The sequence below is a fragment of the Argopecten irradians genome, chromosome 12, assembly GCF_041381155.1.
Source record: "Argopecten irradians isolate NY chromosome 12, Ai_NY, whole genome shotgun sequence".
In the NCBI taxonomy this organism is placed as follows: domain Eukaryota; kingdom Metazoa; phylum Mollusca; class Bivalvia; order Pectinida; family Pectinidae; genus Argopecten; species Argopecten irradians.
Window position 1 is genome coordinate 22,009,772 of NC_091145.1, and position 14,460 is coordinate 22,024,231.

General features: G+C 35.3%; 1 protein-coding gene across 1 annotated transcript; it reads right to left on the reverse strand.

Annotated features, from left to right (window-relative positions):
• Nucleotides 1-3,596: 3,596 nt before the first annotated feature.
• On the reverse strand, nucleotides 3,597-13,780 carry LOC138304997 (homeobox protein prophet of Pit-1-like). The gene is made up of 3 exons (XM_069245413.1): nucleotides 13,732-13,780; nucleotides 8,488-8,681; nucleotides 3,597-4,926 (listed from the first exon to the last, which is right to left on the reverse strand). Exons 1-3 carry the CDS (start codon nucleotides 13,778-13,780, stop codon nucleotides 4,222-4,224), a joined length of 948 nt encoding a protein of 315 aa, XP_069101514.1. The 3' UTR covers nucleotides 3,597-4,221.
• Nucleotides 13,781-14,460: the final 680 nt, after the last annotated feature.

Below are 14,460 nucleotides of genomic sequence, written 5' to 3' on the forward strand. Positions count from 1 at the left end.
CGCCTAGACAACCTTTGTGGTGCTTCTGTCCGAATTCCATAGGAGGTGGCAAACCTTATTATAGTCTCTCTGAAATTTTGATAATAAACGATTTGCAAAGATAAACGATCTTTGGTTAAAATCACGTACCTTATAGAATATATAGATTAATATCTTTTTTCTTAACAACTGTCTCATATCCATTTTGAATGTCAAGATCAAGAGGCTTTCCGAAACTAACTTCCGGGACATACAAACTGCGCATTACCATGACGCCATGCATATGAACCTAAAGTCTCCATCTGTGACATTCTGCCAAAATACTGATATTCTTGCATTAAGTGATGTAATGAGCGAATAAACAACATTTTTTAGACAATAGCTGTGGTAATGAAAGGTTTAGGGTAATCCTAAAGCACGAAAACAAAACACTTGTAAATAGTAGATAAATATCCCTACTAACTGCGTAGTAATACAAAATAAACTCGTTTCAGGATATCCCCAGGTTCAGACCCCAAACTATATAATCTATGTTAAAGTTGTATTCGTGTTTATTTTTAATGTTATTTTCTTTACTGTTAGATGATAATTCGTGTTTTCTCTTGCATTTAAGGATTTAGATTTAAATAAGCTTGTTTTCATTGAGTTACAGTGGCTAGTTGTCGAAGACGCTAACGAAAGACTGTATTGCAAGCCGTAATTTTTCTTCCCTCTGCTAGGCTTCGCTCCGAAAATACAACTTGTATTTAGAGAGAATTGGTTGGCAAGTAATCCAGTTCACGCTTACTGAGTCCATTGGAAATGCTGAGTAATAAGACTGAAACCGGAAATACGGGGCAATAGGACAAACCGGATATGCAGAGTAAATAGACTGAAACCGGAAATGGAGAAAAGTAGGATTGAAACCGGAAATACATATTTATTAAGCTAAAGCCGGAAAGGTAAAGAAATTAGGCTGAAACCAGAAATATACATTAATTAGACTGAAACCGGAAATGCAAATAAATTAGACTGAATCCGGAAATACACATTAATTAGACAAAAACGGATATGCAAAGTAGTTGGACAGAAACTGGCAAAGACTTTAAATACATAGTAAAGCTGAACTAACACCGTATCAGAAATGCATGTTATTGGGACTGAAACCGGAAATGACTGTTGGACATGACGCCTACTATTTACCTATTTTACTTGTAATTGACAATTTTGCATGTTTATCGCCGTACTTGTCACCATTCATCTTATTTCTTCTTCATATCGTTATAATTCATTATGTTAGACAACAAAACATATTTTGACAACAGAGGGTGCATATAACTTGACTTGTGTCCACGTGCCGAGTGGTAACCGCACGTGACCCTTAATCTACTTGGTACACACCACTAGTATCAAAGTCGTACTACTCCTTTCTTTACTTTGTTTTCACAGAAAACAGCCAGGGACGACACTTTGCCTGTACTCTATTACATTGTATATGTTAAACTGTTATCTTGATCTGTTTTATGTAGAACAATACAAATCAATTCATGATAACGAGTATGATGTGCAAGGAGAAGAAAAGGAAATTAGGAAAGGAACATGGATGGCATATTGCCATCTTTGCATTTGAATTTAACCTAGCTTATAATTACATGGATGCATTTTTAATTACCTAGACGTCTTGGATGATCGTGGGGCGAACGGTATAAATAGGTCCATTGATACATTAAAGAAGATTTTTTTGGCTGTTAGTTATCTGGAGATTAAATCCTGATAAGGTATGCTTCACTCATCACAAAGGTCGGTTTATAATTGATAAAATTAGATGAAATTACAGATTTCCCGGACATTAATACTAGTCATATATTATGATATGATAATATTTGTGCGTTATGATAAGAGGGGCACCTGCTGTGAAGGAAATTACCACCTTGTTCATTTCCGGGTTAAATTATCCACCGATACCTTACTAGGCAAAAAGGCTGGTATTCGGCTCGCACATACTGTAACAGCAGAATTTTCTAACATGTATGTGACGTCACGGGCGTTAACCATATAAGATACCATGATACCAACACGTACATGATTCGGGTCGAAATCTTGTCACGAGCTCGTCATGTATTCGGACAAAAATCAAAACATGCAGAACACCACTCTAGAGAAATTTTATATAACAATTTATCCTTTTTGTTAACATGCCGAAATGAAAGGCACAAGATATCAGTTATATTTCACCCATATTATACCTTAAAGAAATGACATGATGATAATTTGTCTAAATTCATTCTGACGTTTTAAATCTTGTAACAGATGCTGATTGGTAAGTACAGGGTGTCCAATAAATTATGTTACACTTTCAAAGTTCAATATTTGCTTTAATACAGCACGTAAAGCACCAGGATTTCATCTCCAAAAGCCTGTAATCATACATTTCATATTTTGATTAACAAACAGCTTAATAGACAAATCTAGGTAATCTTAGCAACGATTTTCACAAAAGACAAATTTTTGAAAAATGCGGTAACAACGACGTTATCCTTGATATTTGAGCAAACTTTGAGCAGTAGCATTGAAAATTTGTTCTTATTTTATGATGTCTAATAAATGCATTGGACAATATTTTCTGGTGACGTTGATTACTTTCTGTACTTTTGGTAATAGTCACACAGAAAAGATTTGAGTTGTTGATAACTGGGCATAACATGACCAAAATCACAGTTTTTACAAAGAATACAACATCTCACAATGCATGTTAATGTCCTCTTGACGTGCCAATATCTTACAATAGATGACGTCATTATGACGTCAATAGTCTTCAGCAGAATCAAATTATCAATTTATATTATGCATACAATAAAACGTTTGATTGCATATTTTCATATACTAAAATATTTGTTTGCTGCTCATGAATGTCAAAAATAATAACATTTTTATATTTTTAACATTTACATTCAATCAAATGTTGTTTTAAATGACTTTATCATTACCCGACTTTGATGACATAACACCATGCGAGTGCATACGAGTACATATGTTTTTTTTAGAATACTCTGATTGCTGATATTACATGGATCTGGAAATTGATGAGTTTTTGGATCTATAGTCCATTTTCAGACATTCTATGGGTCTAGATAAAAAAAACATAGGCTGAGTATGATTTTACCGATTTATTATCTAAACTTCTAAAACATTTCGAAATAGGGCGGATCCAAACATAAATCAACTGCGAATGATTGAAGTCTGAATCATTCCGGTCATTGATTGAAATCACATTAAATTCGAAAATATTACGTAGCATTGATGTTGTTAAATGCCAAATATTTTCTAACAATATGTTGTTATGGTATCAATTCTGAAATCATATTATAATTACAGACCATTGTGATAGTTCAAGTTCATGAATTTAAAGAAGTTGTATGATTGATTGAGTTGAAAATGTGGTTAAAAGATTGCCATTGTAGCGATTTAAATTGGTGGTCTGTGATAGGTGAAAATTCAGATATTGCCACGATTCCAACGAAACTGCTCTTCATGTCCATATTGGAACTTCGGCATATCCTAATGACATCAAATCATAGATTGTAGATAAAAAGGACAAAGACAAACTTGAATTCCGTTCATTTAATTATCTCATTTTATATTAATACATATCTCAAATCCGAAGTTCAGTTACATGACTAAGAGACATGACCACATTACATCATTGAAAATGATAATTGTTCTTATCAAATGGGATTAGATCGGAAATCACAAACAAATCGACATGGAATTCCCAGAGAACAAAACAACAATATACAAGTAATGACACAACTGGGCGTTATTGTGATATAACAATTGACTGCTAATTAATAAATTACTATATAATGAATTGTCCTTATTGTACTTTAGGATAAATAGAGGTAATAACGTATATGTCACATCGTTACGTAATTAATGTTTCTCTCCACACGACGACGTAGTTGCCTACTTAAGCCTCACTTATGATATAATATATCTATATCCATGCATCAAGTACATCTTTTACACAAGTACACAAATTAACATGTACAGCGAGAACACCAAGACTAGTCAGTTTGACGTCAATGTTCATAATTTTGTTCTGACTGGTTCATAACACCTACAATTGAATTGGCTTTCATCGATCACAATATTTTTGGTCACAAAATAAACTGTTATTTTCAAGACACACACGTGCACTATGCTGCTCCTTTCGAATTTTAGACTAGCTTAGCACAATCTTTTGATGAGCACTAACTATATAGTTCAGTGGTCTCCATGACGACTGGCAGCCATCTTGGACTCCGAATTACGAACTCTGAGGTCGATCACTAACCCTGTCTCCTCGTCACTTGAAGTGTCTTCGATCCGACCGATCACCAACGGACCATCCTCGTCATCGGAGCGCCTCTCGGATCTACGGAAATCTCCTACACAGCTGTAGTGCCTGGTCATCTGGGTGACGTCATCAGATCTGGATTGACGACTGTCCACACTGGAGGAGCGTGATGAGCGGTCTCCATCACTGTGCGCTTGCTGTGGGAACATTGGTCGACGGTACGAGTCAGAAATAGGCGTGTGAGCTTTAGGTGGAAACTCAAACAGCTTGCTGAAGGTTGGACTACCGGGAGACCAAAGTGGCGATTTCAACTCCCCGAGCAGCGCATCTCCATGGAAACTGTGAGGATCAAATGGCCTAGTAAAGGCGGGAGGGTATGTAGCTGGTGGGTAGAGGTACTGATTGTATGTTCCGGGATCAGAGGCATGGTGGCCCAACTCAGCACTCAGCACAGGTCTAACGGGTCGCTGGACAGGCGAGAATGACGAACATCCGGAGGAAGCAGACGAGAATGACGAACTTCCAGAGGAAACAGACGAAGAAATGGAGTCGCTGGATACGTCGGAAAGTGGCGAATCGACAGCTGCCTGTCTGCTCCGTTTGGCACGAGCTCGTCGGTTTTGGAACCAAACCTGTTGATAGAAAAAATGTACGATATGATAATAGCAGAATACATCCCATTGGAAATGTGCTATATATAATGATAACAAATTAAATGTTTTTTGTATATTTCCATCATTGGAATGTGATTTGTGGATAAACTGTCATGAGCGGCACAAGGGGTTTATTTTGGACGTATGACGGACAGCAACGACGAATACGACTTACGATGAAACGTCGTGTTATGATTTCTGTTCAATATAAGACCACCTATTTTAATCTGGAACATGGGGACCGCGGAATCTCGTGTCAGAGAGCACCGGGATTAACGACGGACGTATGACGGCATATAAACGACGTGCCATAATTTCCGTCTAACCAATGACCATCTATTGAGCAGAAATAAGAACATTTTGATAACTGTGAAGCCATTTTTCTAGGCTAGATAAGGTACACAAACTAGAAAATCCACTGTATGTAGAAAATATTTCATTTTGGACGTGAAAGTGGCGGATGTCAGACGGACAGATATAATGATACGACTGTAAATGAACGCCGTACCATAATTTCCGTCCAACATATATCCACCAGAGTTAACTACTCCATTACAGACGGACAAGAAGCGATTGACGGATGAATGACAGAGAGACACGATGGACTGACTTAATACTAAACGCCGTACAATAATGTCCATCCTCCAAACATTAGTCATATAGCCACAACCAAACACTACTTAACACATTCTGTACAGAATACTGGAGTTAGAAAGACATATGACGGTTAGAAACCGTTCCAAAATTTCCGTCCAAGACACGACCATCTACTTACCTTTTATCTGGGGATCGGATAAATATTCAACACAAAAATTTCTAGTGTTTTAGACGGACGTATGACGGACAGAAATAATGATACGACTATATATAAATGTCGTGCCATAATTTCCGTCCACCATATGTCGTCCTATGTTATACTTATCATTTGTCGGACAGACGTTAAGAACATTACAATGGGGAGTGGAGACGGACGTATGACGGACAGAAATAATGATACGACTATATATAAATGTCGTGCCATAATTTCCGTCCACCATATGTCGTCCTATGTTATACTTATCATTTGTCGGACAGACGTTAAGAACATTACAATGGGGAGTGGAGACAGACGTATGACGGACAGAAATAATGATACGACGATTGATAAAAGTCGTGCCATAATTTCCGTCCAGCACACAACTATCTATGTTATAGTTAACATTGGACAAGCGGACAGACAATATTACCAGATCTAGAGTATAAGACGGACGTATAAAGGACCGATATAATGACATGACTATATATATATACGCCGTGCCATAATTTCCGTCCAACATACCACTGTCATTCCTTTCTTTGAATTTTGGATATTGGACAAACACGGACCAAGGACGGACATAGACGGAATTTGACGCTATAAGGACGGACGCATGACGGACAGAAATAATGATACGACTACATATAAATGTCGTGCCATAATTTCCGTCCAAGACACGACCATCTACTTTCCTTTTATCTGACGATCGTATAAACATACTACACAATAACCTCTAGTTTTGAGACGGACGTAAGACGGACAGAAATAATGATACGACCATGATTAAATGTCGTGCCATAATTTCCGTCCATCACACGACTATCTTCTTTCCTTTCATCTACTTAGTGGACAAACATTTGCAGAAAATTCTAGTGTTTTTACACAAAAAGTTCTAGTTTTAAGACGGACGTATGACGGACAGAAATAATGATACGGCTATGTATAAATGTCGTGCCATAATTTCCGTCCATAACACGACTATCTTCTTTCCTTTCATTTACTTAGTTGACAAGCATTTGCAGAAAATTCTAGTGTTTTTACACAAAAAGTTCTAGTTTTAAGACGGACGTATGACGGACAGAAATAACGATACGACTATGTATAAATGTCGTGCCGTAATTTCCGTCCAAGACACGACCATCTACTTTCCTTTTAACTGACGATCGGATAAACATTCTCCACAAAAGTTCTTGTGTTTTAGACGGACGTAAGACGGACAGAAATAATGATACGACTATGTATAAATGTCGTGCCATAATTTCCGTCCATCACACAACTATCTATTTTCCGTGCATCTACTTTGTTGACAAACATTCGCAGAAAGTTCTAATGTTTTTACACAAAAAGTTCTAGTTTTAGACGGACGTAAGACGGACAGAAATAGTGATACGACTATGTATAAATGTCGTGCCATAATTTCCGTCCATCACACGTCTATCTATTTTCCTTTCATTTACTTTGTGGACAAACGTTCGCTGAAAGTTTTAATGTTTTTTACACAAAAAAGTTCTAGTATTAAGACGGACGTATGATGGGCAGAAATAATGATACGACCATGTATAAATGCCGTGCCATAATTTCCGTCCATCACAAATCTACCATGTTGTCATATTTTGACATTTTTACGAATTATTTTTGTCTGCCGAAAGACGGACGATTCGGACAGACATCGATACGATTTGAGGTGGATGATCATGTTATAATTTCGGTTCCTTATTACATCTCTAAAATGATACTTTCCTGTATTGTTCCATAATTATTAGACAATATATCATAAGTTACCTGTCGTTTTGATGGAGACTATATCTTTCTGTATGTCTATCTACTACGCTGTGTAACACGGGGTCTGGAGATGTCTTACACTGGCCGTATATTGTACATGTCTTACTAACGTTCTTGCTATGACTGTATTGTACTACTGAAGGTACTGTACTGATGTTTAAGCTCTAATTACATATTTATATACCTATAATCTAGGTTTACTTAACTATGGACAGCTTTACTCAGCTCTACTTCTCCAGGGCAGTACTCAACTCGTACTTAGCGACTAATTAACGGATTAATTAACTACCAAGGCGCCGACATTGTTTTGACTGTGTACGGAGGAGATAATACCTAATTAACGATAGACACGATTGGTTAAATTTACTTATGATAATGTCTACTCTATCTCACACCTGCTCAATGTATTGAGTCACTTTTAATTAGTTTTTAATATGATCATATTTTATACGTTTGCTATGGGGGTGATTGAGATATTATTTAGCTCTAGAAATGGATATGAAGTTTACACGCATAGATTTCACTATACAGACCGTAAGTACATTTGTGATTGCTGGCTAGGGTTTCTTTTCTATTATTACATGTATCTAGCGATATACATTGTATACTTTGCGATGTAGAAGTCATTGATTTTACTAATCCAAATGACCAAAATCAAACATAACGGAGACCAGAAAAAAACCCTAAAATCGCCAACAAATCTTGTTGCTGTTGTTAGATTTTAAACGGATTAGACGCTCTGCTGAGATAGTGCAGTTTTTCATATGTTCAAAATTATTTTTAAGAAATCACAACCAAACATATTGTTCCTAAAAAGATTACATATTTACTAATACTGTATTCGAAGTACTTTTATCGTTATAATTAGAAATAGAAACCAACCTATGTATTTCCTATTGTGCTGCTAAACGTCGAATCCGTTTAGTAATTTTATATACTATGTAGTTATTACGCATGCCTACCTGTACTCTAGCCTCTTCTTCGCCAATAATTCCCGCCAGTTTTGAGCGCTCGTACATGTCCGGGTACGTGTTGTGGGAGAAGGCTATCTCCAGGATGGATACGGCCTGAGGAGAGAAAATTGTCCTCGTGCGGCGCTTCCTCTTCCGGGAGTTCTGGGCATGGTCAAGGCTAGAAGGAACAGATTGGCTGCCATCTAAAAACGAATAAAGCTTAGAATTAGGGGTATAATTAATTAGGGGGTTCTTGTTGCAGCTATCCCCTGACTTCGCCAGTGTTTTTTGGGATATCAAAATTACAAAAAAAAAAAAAAAAAAATTAGGTTCGCAAATTACACAATCGTCCTTTGAAGTATTTTAGCTGTAATCGGAAAAGTGAGCGCCTATTCTCTATGATGTAACACTGAACTAAAAGCTTCAAATCAGCAATGTCACTTTCATCCTCGACAGATCATTTGCATGTGTTTTACTATAAGAAAAACTAACGCATATTTATTTTTCAATTTGTCTAGCGCCCTTCTATAAATGCAATGATGATTATGACAAATCAAATAATTGTAAACATATCAACCCTTTATCTATATTGTTAAATAAGGACAATGATGTTCTTTAACTAGTCTAAATTATAATGTATATAACGCCAGTGGTCGAAATTCGTATGAACTAAAATGAGTGCAATCTCACATATTTCTCAATTTTCAAGAAGCGGTGGACATGAAACGTGTAGAACTACCAAGATAAAGCGTCTTTCATAGATATTTACAATGAAAGACATTATTAGCATACTAAAAGAATAATTAAAAAGGACTGAATTATGAAGATAAACCATGAACATTATAACTACAATTTTAAAACTAAAACTGTAAGCTGTTGGTGTGAATGCAGATTAAAGGATGCAAACATAACGAGGAAAGTTTTGTTTTTACGTCCTATTAACAGTCAATGACGTGTAAGGGTTAGGGGATGGAGGGAAAACTTGAGTACCCAGAGAAAACCATCGACCTACGGTCAGGTACATAGCAACTCTATGTGGAGCACAAGTAGCTAATATATCATAACTACTCGACAACTGTGGCCCCAGAGAAAGACACCATTAGTAATTGAAAGTTATCTTTTCGATATCAACATTAACTAAATATATGAGTAATTTTAATTCAAAGCTCTGTCCAAACTTACAATGTTTTAAGTTTATTTATATCTACACTTACTTATATTTCCCAGGTAAGTGAGACAGTTAAATTTCCGCATCCAACCCCCTTTCCGCCCTGATGAGTCAGTCGTTTAGTTCGGGTTAAACATATAGGTTATACTTATTATAAAATATTACAGCAAATAAAATGTCTGTTTCCGGTTCTAAGTACATTATTTACTGCACATTATCAGCTATTTAAGGTACGGCGTTCTCACCACGTGGTACATTCTTGTAGGGACATGTGAATTAATGATAAACCTATTCACATTCGTGCTTATAAATATTTTGGGGGTATCTTAAAACGTTAGAAAATTTCCAGAATAGTGTACAAACAGACTAATTATCGTGTGCTTATAGCATATGGATATTTATAATTTAGTCTCGTATCCAGTTAAGTGTATTACTTCCGTAAACACAAATAAATTATTTCAAGCTGGAACGGCAACTTGAAAAGTGGACTTCCGAATGTGCGCAATTGGTGTTTCATATTAAAAATAAGTACACTGGCCTTCGTTTTAAACCAGTAAGATAAACAAGATGACTTAGCACTGACTGACCCTTGCTACTGTATAGCAAAGTCCTCATGTAGCTTTCACAATGATTATTATTCACAAATTTACAAAGATAGGTGATACAAGTATATTATTCACACGTAGATTATCTAAGGTTGAACCATTCACTTAAAGATGCTTCACCGCTGACAAATTTTGTTTTTTCTCTATCGAAAATGGGGTCAGACGATTTAGTATTTATCTTCAGTTGCAAAAGTTACTTGCATTGTACCTTACACCATTACCTTTGAAAAGTTTGAGCATCAAATTTTACGTCAAGATAAAAATATTAAAAATAATTCATTGCATCCGAAAAAATTCCCTGGCACTATGTCCTATATGGAATGAAGTACTGATTGCACACGCACCAAAATCAAAATCAATTATTTTATATTATTTTTGTGTTATTTAGACATATATAAACATGATTAAACAAATTATTGGTAAAATGATGAGTATAATTTATGCTCTGTCGGCGGTGGGGCATCTTTAATAAACGAAAAATGAAGATAAACTATATGGTCATGTACAGCTGGACCATTAGTACTTTATCAAGTAAGCAACGAATGAAGATTGGCTTTTGTCGAACCCTTTACCATAAGTAAGGAACGAAAGAAGAATAGCTATTGTCGAACCCTTTACCTATTGCAAGAGTGAAAGCAACGAAAGAGGATTAGCTATCGTTAACCCTTTACCAAGTAAGCAATGAATGCAGATTGGCTATTGTCGTACTTTTACCAGGTAAGCAACGAATAATATTGGCTATTGCCGAAACTTTTTTCCAAAAAGCAACGAATGGAGATTGGCTATTGTCAAACCCTTTACCAAGAAAGCAACGAATGGAGATTCTCTAGTGTCGAACCCTTTACCAAGAAAGCAACGAATGGAGATTGTCTATCGTCGAACCCTTTACCAAGAAAGCAACGAATGGAGATTGTCTATCGTCGAACCCTTCATCAAGAAGCAACGAATGGAGATTGTCTATCGTCGAACCCTTCATCAAGTAAGCGAAGAATGAAGATTGTCTATTGTCGAACCCTTGACCAAGTAAGCGAAGAATGAAGATTGTCTATTGTCAAACCCTTTACAAGAAAGCAACGAATGAATTCTTTGTCGACTTACAGTACACAGAGTGTATTGTCGAATCAAGTAAGCAACGAATGAAGATTGTCTATCGTCGAACCCTTCACCAAGTAAGCGAAGAATGAAGATTGTCTATTGTCGAACCCTTGTCCCTTTAGCAAGTAAGCAACGAATGAAAATTGGCCACTGAGCAATTTTACAGTCGAGCATCTTACTTCGTAAACTTCGTAATTATAAGCGACGTTCGAATATTAACAGTCGAACATTTAACTTAGTGAGCGACGAATGAATATTGGCTACAGTCGAACATCTAACTTAGTAAGCGACCAATGTATTAGCTAAGCGACCAATGTATTAGCTACATTCGAACTTTTAACTTACTAAGCGACAAATGAATATTAGCTACATTCGAACTTTTAACTTACTAAGCGACAAATGAATATTGGCTACAGTCGAACATCTAACTTAGTAAGCGACAAATGAATATTAGCTTCAATCAAATAATTAAGTAAAATACCAATGAAGATTAGCTACATTTTAGATATCATATATCAGTAACTCTACACTTAGTAAATGAATAATAAAGATTAACTATACTCAAAAGGTCTAGATCTACATACAATTCTTCAATACACATTTGCATTTTATTAATGACGATTTCAGAATGCTTTTTATTTCACTTCTCACTAAAACTAGTATTTTTTTTATTAACATTATTATCTCATGTGTGTGCTACTGTTTATTTAACAATCGGGGACAGTCTAATCCGATATACCCGAGTTACACTAATTATCAATCACATGGGGTATGTATTCCGTGTCTATCCGAGTACTGATCTGATTAAACGCTTCCTGTTACACTAGATAAGTCACACTGTCTGTTAGCGAGTAGTTTTAGGTGATTAGAAGCCCGTGTATTATCATTGTCCTTTTAATCTGGTTAAGTTATTCCATCACTTCTTACAGATTTATATAAATCTCTGTTTGTAAATAATATGTAGGTTTTCCTATCTGTAATTATCACAGATCGGAAAAGACACCAATGCAAAGTAATTAACTCCAGAACCATATATGTATGTTTCTGTCAATAATTTTTTCTTTGTTTTTATTCTCTTTTTTTTCTTTATATAGTTGTTCATAGTTATTAAATTCTTCAATTTGGAGGAAAAAAGAAATGTGTGAATGAATGAGTTCACTGGATTTTGGCTATATGATAAGTCTTGGACAGTCTGTCAGAGTTACTTCCCTTCGTTTCACTACTGACAAATATTAAGTGATATTAAAGTTTGTTCCATGATCATATGAACTAACAACAGAAATAGTGGTAATAGTTACTTTCAAACATATAATGTTAAAGTTCTTCATCGTTTGATAAATTTTGGATTGCTACAACATTTTTACTTTAAACAGTATTATTCTAGCAGAAACATATATACATGTATACATATGTATATATGTTTCTGATTCTAGCCAAGGACGTATATGACTTATATATCACTTATGAATCCTTGTTCTAGCTAACGCGACATTCCCTATGTAAAAACGGCCTCACTAAAATAATGTTGAGTGTATGGCAATCCTGGGTTTTTTTTCATAGGCGAACTTTATGTTGTATATATTTATTTTACTGTAATAAATCAAAATCGATGCGTTAAAGACCGGCTAATGAAACTGTTAACTTGTTGCGATTTCATGCCAAAACTAAGTACTTATATAGTCTATATCTATTATTCAATATTTTTGTAAATGAAATTTTGTGATGTTACTATGTTAATGCTCTTAAGTTTGATGAAATGAAGATATAATGATTATTGTCGAAATACAAATGTACGCAATTCAGCAGATAGAGGTTACGATTTTTTCGGACAGTTGAAACAAGGGCATCATGTACATTAATCTTATAAATCCTTTGTTGAAATTATCCTAAAATATATATAGACTTCTAAAGAGTGGGAAAACAATAGAAAGAATATTTACTTTTTATTTATTTCAAACTTTACACACAATCAAATCGATTTCGTAGTTAGTATTCGCGCGCGTTTCATACTTTTGTTTTAACAAACTTCTGTGTAGTCTAACTATCAAATAAAATCAATTTTCTCTTACTAATTGACACTCGAAAACATTGTCAAAAAAATGCGTTATCAAACGATAGGTCCGATTGAAACCGATTAATAAATTAGTCTTAAATACAATGTATATTTCAACTTCCATGAATCTTCGGACTCAACTCACGGAACATTTAAGATTGCGTAGTTTATTATAATTTGCTTTTAATTGACAACTGTTTTTCAAAATCAACCTTCATTTTAATTTAATTTTTGAGCAACATTTGCACAAATCCTAAATACATTTAATAATAACACATGTATAAATTACAAATATTCCGTGACTTGAACCCAGATTTTAAACTGTAACTTACCGATACCAAGTATCTTCCGCATGGAGAAGTCTGTCTGGGCCGAACACATGTTGACGCGGTGCAATAATCCGAGGAATGAAACACAGAACTGATTAAATTCAATTATGATATTCACCAACAGAAACCAACTCTTTTTATCGCAGAAAATTGAGCAATTCTAGATTTGAGTAAATAGGCCGATTTTCATTGGATCGCACTGATAAAAGTAAATAATAAAATAAACAACTGATTAACCTGGTACTGGGGTGTGTGTTTTGACCGTGTGTAATTAACAGATAGGCGGGTCCTATCTACACTTAGTGTCGACGTGACAATGGAATTAAACAGGGGACATCTATATACACTAATAGTAAAAAACACAGGAGAAACCCTATAGTTAATTATCGGGGTAGCTACCAACACACGACCAACGCCCCGGGGGTGGGGGAATTCACGGTCAACTGGACCCAGGTGGGACTTCAAAGATAGTCCGCGAAATAAACTTTTGATTGTTATACAAAGGACCTTTTGTTTCTTAATGATAGGTAAACAACAGAAATAGCCGTATTTAATAAGTGGTTTGATTGGCAAAACAAATATGTTTTTTTAACAATTAGGACATATACCGATCTGACTTTAATAACAATAGAAAGGTTTTCTTACTGCATCGTTTTATCCTTGAAATAATTGCTTTAAATCTACATGTTTTCATTACAGAAGTTAAATTTAAAAAAACTTTGTTTATATACC

Bases quoted from the DNA above. Each gene is read 5' to 3' on its own strand.
- LOC138304997 (XM_069245413.1), bottom strand. From the start codon at position 13,780: ATGTGTTCGGCCCAGACAGACTTCTCCATGCGGAAGATACTTGGTATC. The intron at 8,682-13,731 runs GTAAGTTACAGT...ATTCGTTTTTAG, and splicing joins GCGGAAGATACTTGGTATCG to ATGGCAGCCAATCTGTTCCT. The intron at 4,927-8,487 runs GTAGGCATGCGT...TTCTATCAACAG, and splicing joins AAGAAGAGGCTAGAGTACAG to GTTTGGTTCCAAAACCGACG.